Source organism: Acomys russatus, chromosome 10, assembly GCF_903995435.1.
Source record: "Acomys russatus chromosome 10, mAcoRus1.1, whole genome shotgun sequence".
Lineage (NCBI taxonomy): Eukaryota > Metazoa > Chordata > Mammalia > Rodentia > Muridae > Acomys > Acomys russatus.
In genome coordinates this window covers 64,096,454-64,102,713 of record NC_067146.1, presented here as the reverse complement: position 1 = coordinate 64,102,713, position 6,260 = coordinate 64,096,454, and the positions used below count along the sequence as shown (strand labels likewise).

At 43.8% G+C, this 6,260-nt stretch overlaps 1 protein-coding gene across 1 annotated transcript; it reads left to right on the top strand.

Moving 5' to 3' along the window:
• The first annotated feature begins 2,972 nt into the window (after positions 1 to 2,972).
• On the top strand, positions 2,973 to 5,785 carry Tigd2 (tigger transposable element derived 2). The gene is made up of 2 exons (XM_051152263.1): positions 2,973 to 3,216; positions 3,367 to 5,785. Exon 2 carries the CDS (start codon positions 4,165 to 4,167, stop codon positions 5,740 to 5,742), a length of 1,578 nt encoding a protein of 525 aa, XP_051008220.1. The 5' UTR covers positions 2,973 to 3,216; positions 3,367 to 4,164; the 3' UTR covers positions 5,743 to 5,785.
• The last annotated feature ends 475 nt before the right edge of the window (positions 5,786 to 6,260 follow it).

The window sequence follows — 6,260 nt, the reverse complement described above, 5'->3', positions numbered from 1 at the left end:
TAACCCCAGTATATATATATATATATATATATATATATATATATATATATATATATATATATATATATATATATATTTCTTGTTTTCATGTCTTTGAGTTAAGATTTCCACTTGGTAGTTTGGTAACATAGGTAAGAGTACCCTGCTTTAAAGCCAGAATGATGCGGGTCTAACTTTCCTTTCTGTCCACATGTTTAATAGATTTACATACTAAGTTAGCCTTCGTTTCACTTATCAACAGAGGTAACAGCTACCCCACGGAATGTTTAAAGGGTTAAGAGATGGTTTATATGAGAAGGAAAGAAATAATGATGATAGGCAGATTATCTGTTTATTATTTGTTTGAAATGGAATCCTACTATATATCCCAGACTGGCCTGGAACTTGCTAGTAAAATGGACTGGATTCCCTGATCTTCCTGTGTTTTGGGTGCTGGGATTACAGGGTTTTAACCATGACTTATGTCTTTTGATTACAAAGTAAGTTACAATGAATTTTAAGATTTTTCTTTTTGAAACGATGAAGAGCACACAAATACTGCAACAATAAAAGAAAAGAGGGTCTGATGCTTCCTGAAGTATCTGTAGAGGAAAGAAAGAGACCTGAGACTTGGGAAATGAGAAGACAGAGTACACCAAGACTGAGGAAAGCGGGTGGGAGAGATGGCTCAGAGGATAAAAGCACTGGTTGCTCTTCCAAAGGTCCTGAGTTCAATTCCCAGCAACCACATGGTGGCTCACAACCATCTATAATTAAGTCTGGTGTGCAGGCAGAACACTGTATACATAATTTATTTATTATGTATAAATCTTTAAAAAAATAGTCTTAAAAATAAAAGATTGATCTGAAGATAGCGGGGATGGCAATGGGAAATTCCCTGGGGTCAACACAGCTTTTAAGAAACAAGAGTGTTTAACTTGTTTGTCCTCCCCTCACCCCTTTTTTTTTCTGATATAGAGTCTCCTGTAGCCTAGGATAGCCTCATACTTGATACGTAGCCCAGGATGTCCTTGGTTTTTATTTCTATATCACAAGTGCTGGATTAAAGTCATGCACTACAATGCACCCCATTTTATGCAGTTGAGGGCAGGGATGTGTATAGAACCCAGGGCTTTGTGGATGCCAGGCAAGAGCTTTTTAAACTATCTCTTTTTTTAAAAAAATGTTGGAGGCAGGTCTCCCTGGGTAGCTCAGGCTGGCCCCAAACCCTGGAGCTCAATCAAACCTCTTCCCCCTGTTTCCCAAGCAGCTAGGTCTACAGGTGTCTAGCAAAACACTCAGCTGAAACCGGCAGCTTTTTTCCAAGAAATCTAGGTTCACAGCAAAAGTGAATACAAGACAGATTTCCCGTACAAATGCTGCTTCCCCATTCTCAACACCCACACTGGAGTGGTGCTCCTGTAAACTTACACGCACACCATTACCCATCGTCCATAGATGACATGAAGCTTCGCTCTTGACAGGGTGCCTTCTACGTGATTAGGCAAATGTTTGGCACGTGTACAGTTAGAGAATCACACATGTTATTTAGTGTTTTAAGATACTGAGTCTGCCACAATTCACAACATATCTCTCCATAACCACAGACCAAAAGAAGACACTTACCAGAAAGAACTAACCCTTGTAAAGGCATGGCTACATTAAAGTGTTTGTAAAAGCCCATTAAATAGAATTGTTTTGAGTGACAAGGCAAAGCTATAAAAATGAACACTCGCCAAGTAGACACACAACACTGTGGGGGAAGGAAACTAGCTTCTAGAAAGTTGAGTAGGCCTACAGGCTTTTTTTTTTCTTTTTCTTTCTCTCTCTTCTTCTCTTCCTTCTCCTTCTCCTTCTCCTCCTCCTCCTCCTCCTCCTCCTTCTTCTTCTTTTTAATATTATATGCCAAAGTGATCCCAGGAGGCTGGAAAGAGAGGAGAAAGCCAGGCAAATGTCCATTTGGCTCTCTGCAATCTGATTTCCAAGAGGTTGGCAATCTGTGAAAATCTGCCCTCCTTTCTGTTAAGAAATGGACAGGTGCCAAGTATTTCATGCTTCTTACAAACAAACAGGGAAAAGAAAACTTTTTAAAGCAATATAAATGAAATTGTGCTTTACTAAAAATGGTCATTCAGATCTGCCCAGATTGTTTAGTTGGAAGCTAGAAATGGGGGGTGGGGGAGGCAAGAATTGTGGGAAGTCTACTTTCAGGCAAAACTAGGCCTTGCCCAAAGCCACCCATGTGATAGCACAAATAGATGAAAAGATTTCCACTCAGCACACCAGGTAGTGAAAGGGTGGGATTCTGGAGACAACTTCGCAGATATGACAGAAAAGAGCCTTGGATTTTTTTCTCTGTACAGTGAATGCTTGTAGTACTAAAATTCTAGAAAAAAAAATGTTGCTTTAAGAAAGAGAAATTAGAACACCCCTGTTCAGGTGTTTGTGGAAGATAGATTTTTTTCCTTTTTTTTCTCTTTTTTTAAAACTATTAGTCTAGAGATAGACAGAGGGAAGGGAACAGCGCCGGGTGGCACACAGGCCTAAATCTTGAAATTCCCCCTTGACAGTAGGGGGTGGTCCTTATAATGATCCTCCAGTATTAAAGTCCTCTGCGCCCTCCGTCAAGCCCAGCTCCATGCCACCGCAAGCTGTAGAGTACAGTAAACTGGAGCAGTGAGCTCCCCGGGGCACCGGAGACCTGGGTTTTATCTGATTGTAGACCACACAAATGCTAATCCCGCCCTTGCAAGCCTCATCTACAAAGCCCTGTCACCAGCAAAGAGCCTGGGTTGCCCTCTGCTGGGCGCAGTGCTGATCTACACAGGCTGGTTGTCTGAAGGCGGAGCATCGACCAAGCCCCGCCCTTCCCTCCAGAGGCCGCGCCCCCGCAGCGCGCTCGCCCGCGCATCCCCCGCCCCCTCGCCGACACCACGTTCCCGCGGGGGCGCGCGCGCGCTCCTAATCCCCTGCCTTCCGGCTCGGCCGCGCAGCACCGCAGCGCGCTCGCTCTGCAGCGGCGGGCGGGTCGCCTTCGCTGGGGACCTCCGTAGCTGGCTCTGCGTTCTCGCCTGTCAAGCGGAGCGATGCCCGCGCCCCGCTTCCCGGCGTCCCACGAGCCCGGTGACCACTCACCGACTGCAGGGCTGCGGCGGTGACCCTCTGCCGCCGACTTTCACCCAGCGTCCGGCTCGGAGCTCGCTGGCCGGCGGGGAGAGGCCCTGGTAGTGTCAGGAGGTAGGCTTTCAGCTCCTGGGTAGTACTTGCGAGCGTTATTTGTCTATTACCTGTCAAGTTGTGATAACCTCGACACAGTTGCAGGGGTAGGTATGAGTAATACGGTGGACTGATAACTGAAAAGAAAACGTGTTTGGTATTTTCCTATAGGTTTCAGAGGCTCGAGTACCTCTACCGCCCCAGCACCTACTTCTGTGGTCATGGAGAGCATCTTCCACCGGGATTTCTGTACGGTCATCACCCAGCCTGCCACCCCCTAGTTGCAACCTTGGGTTCTGATTTCCACCAATGAAGTTTTTTTTTATCCTTTCTTGAATCATGTGACATTACTTCTTGCCCGCTGTTTCCCTTTCACTTGCCAAATCCATTAGCTATAAGTTCCTTTTGGTTTAAAATACCGAGTTAGTTGCTTGCTTGTCCACTTACACTTCTACAGCTCACTACCCCTCGCTATGATTTTCATAGGAGTTCACCTGAGTCCTTGCCTTGAAGAGAGCATTCCCTCACTTGACTGACAAAGACAACAGTCAGGCAGTGAGTCTCCATGCTCTGTTTTTCAGTACGTCAAGTTTGCAAGTCTGAGTAAAACTACCTTCTTGCGTGGCGTAAGAAAAAAGAAAAAAAAAATCCTGCAGTAATGGCAAAAGTTGATCATGAGAATGCTTTAGAAACCTCAGCAGGGTAGTATTGATTCAACTTATAGCTTCCAGGAAGGCTGCAATTTATGAAAAGAACAAGGAGAAAGGCGCAAAAATAGGGTTAGTTGGAGCTATTCTTTGCCATAGGAACTGGTTAAGTTCTAAAATGCAAATGAAGAGACTCAGACTTTCTTAGAAAATTGTTACGCCATCCAAGTCCCAGGGAAAAACTGAGGGCTCTTAAGCCTCCATTCTCTAGTGTCTTTGTGTTCAAATATAAGTTGTTAATTGTCTAAAATATTAGACTAAAATGTTGGGAAAGCGTAAACGTGTGGTATTGACAATTAAAGACAAACTTGACATTATTAAGAAGCTTGAAGAAGGCAACTCTTTCAAAAAACTTTCTGTCGTGTATGGAATTGGTGAGTCCACGGTTCGTGACATTAAAAAAAACAAAGAAAGAATTATAAACTATGCCAACAGTTCAGATCCTACTAGTGGAGTGTCCAAACGTAAATCTATGAAGTCATCAACATACGAGGAGCTTGACAGAGTTATGATAGAGTGGTTTAATCAACAGAAAACAAATGGGATTCCAGTCTCTGGGACTATTTGTGCAAAGCAAGCCAAGTTCTTTTTTGATGCGTTGGGTATGGAAGGGGATTTTAATGCCTCATCTGGCTGGCTAACTAGGTTTAAGCAGCGCCATGGTATTCCAAAGGCTGCTGGTAAAGGAACAAAATTAAAAGGAGATGAAGCTGCTGCCAGTGAATTTTGTGTTAACTTTCAGGAATTTGTGGAAAGAGAAAATCTCCTACCAGAGCAAATATATGGTGCTGACCAAACTGGATTGTTCTGGAAATGTCTACCTTCAAGGACACTGGCGTTTGACACTGACCAGGGTACTTGTGAATATAGGACAAGCAGAGAGAGGATCATTGTTATGTGTTGTGCAAATGCCACAGGTTTACACAAGCTTAATCTTTGTGTTGTGGGGAAAGCAAAAAGACCCCGTGCATTCAAAGGAACTGACCTTTCAAACCTTCCTGTCACTTACTTCAGTCAAAAGAGTGCGTGGATCGAGCCGTCTGTTTTCAAACAGTGGTTTGAGAAGTGCTTTGTGCCACAGGTACAGAAGCATCTAAAATCCAAAGGGCTTCGGGAAAAAGCAGTACTGCTTTTAGATTTCCCCTCAGCACGTCCAACTGAAGAACTGTTGTGCTCGGACGATGGCAGAATAACTGTGAAGTATTTGCCCCCAAATGTCACTAGTCTAATCCAACCTATGAGCCAAGGAGTTTTAACCACAGTCAAAAGATATTACCGAGCAGGACTTATCCAGAAATACATGGATGAAGGGAACGACCCAAGAATGTTTTGGAAGAATTTGACAGTGTTGGATGCCATTTATGACGCGGCAAGAGCCTGGAACATGGTGAGGTCACATACTATAACTAGAGCGTGGAAAAAGCTGTTTCCCGGCAAGGAAGACAGTTCCAGCATGAGCATCGACGAAGGAGCCATTTTAGCAGCTAATTTAGCAACAGTTTTACAGACTACAGAAGATTGTGAACACGTTGACATTGAAAATATAGAGCAGTGGTTTGACTCTCGGAGCAGTGGCTCACACTGTCAGGTGTTAGCTGGCATAGTAAGTTCTGAAGTCAAGGCGAAGGCTGCCGGGCAGAAGCCTTCCAGGAAGAGTAGGAAAGCAGAGCTGAATCCAGAGAAGCATATCAGCCATAAAGCTGCGCTCGAATGGACTGAAAATTTGCTAGATTATCTAGAACAACAAGATGACATGCTACTTTCTGATAAGCTGGTATTGCGGAGGCTTCGGACCGTTATAAGAAGAAAACAGAGGATTCAAAATAAAAGTCATCTATAGTGCTCCATCCTCTTGCTATGTATTTTCATCTTCGTGACTTCTGTCTGCAATGGAGTTTACCTAAAGCCAAATATTGTTACATATGATTTTAGGATTAGATGCTCTTTTGGATTACTTAAATTACAGCTCTTTAATGTTGGCTCTGATTGACCAATGACATGGGGTTCATTTGTCGGTGTCTAAACTGTGTTATACTTATTAGATCACATGGCACCCAAGTCTGGGATGTGTTGTGTGCTGAATTCTAGTGTGTCTACTGATGGGGCCATGCACACCGTAGGCAATCAATAAATCATACTTAAATTGAACTTGGATGGCTCGTTCTGAGTGTAACTTTGTAAAGTAAAATATACCGGGCGCGGGGGGGGGGGGGGGGGGGGCGGGCGGGCAGAGTTTACATTTCCACTGGTGAGACTTTTAAGAGAGTTCAGCAAAGATTGTGCTTGAAGGATTTTACTGTGACTTCAGTGAAGGAGATAATACTGTAAAGCCTTGGAAACAACATTGCTTTCTGGCAA

Excerpts from the sequence above, each read along its gene's own strand:
- Tigd2 (XM_051152263.1), top strand. The coding sequence starts at position 4,165 with ATGTTGGGAAAGCGTAAACGTGTGGTATTGACAATTAAAGACAAACTT.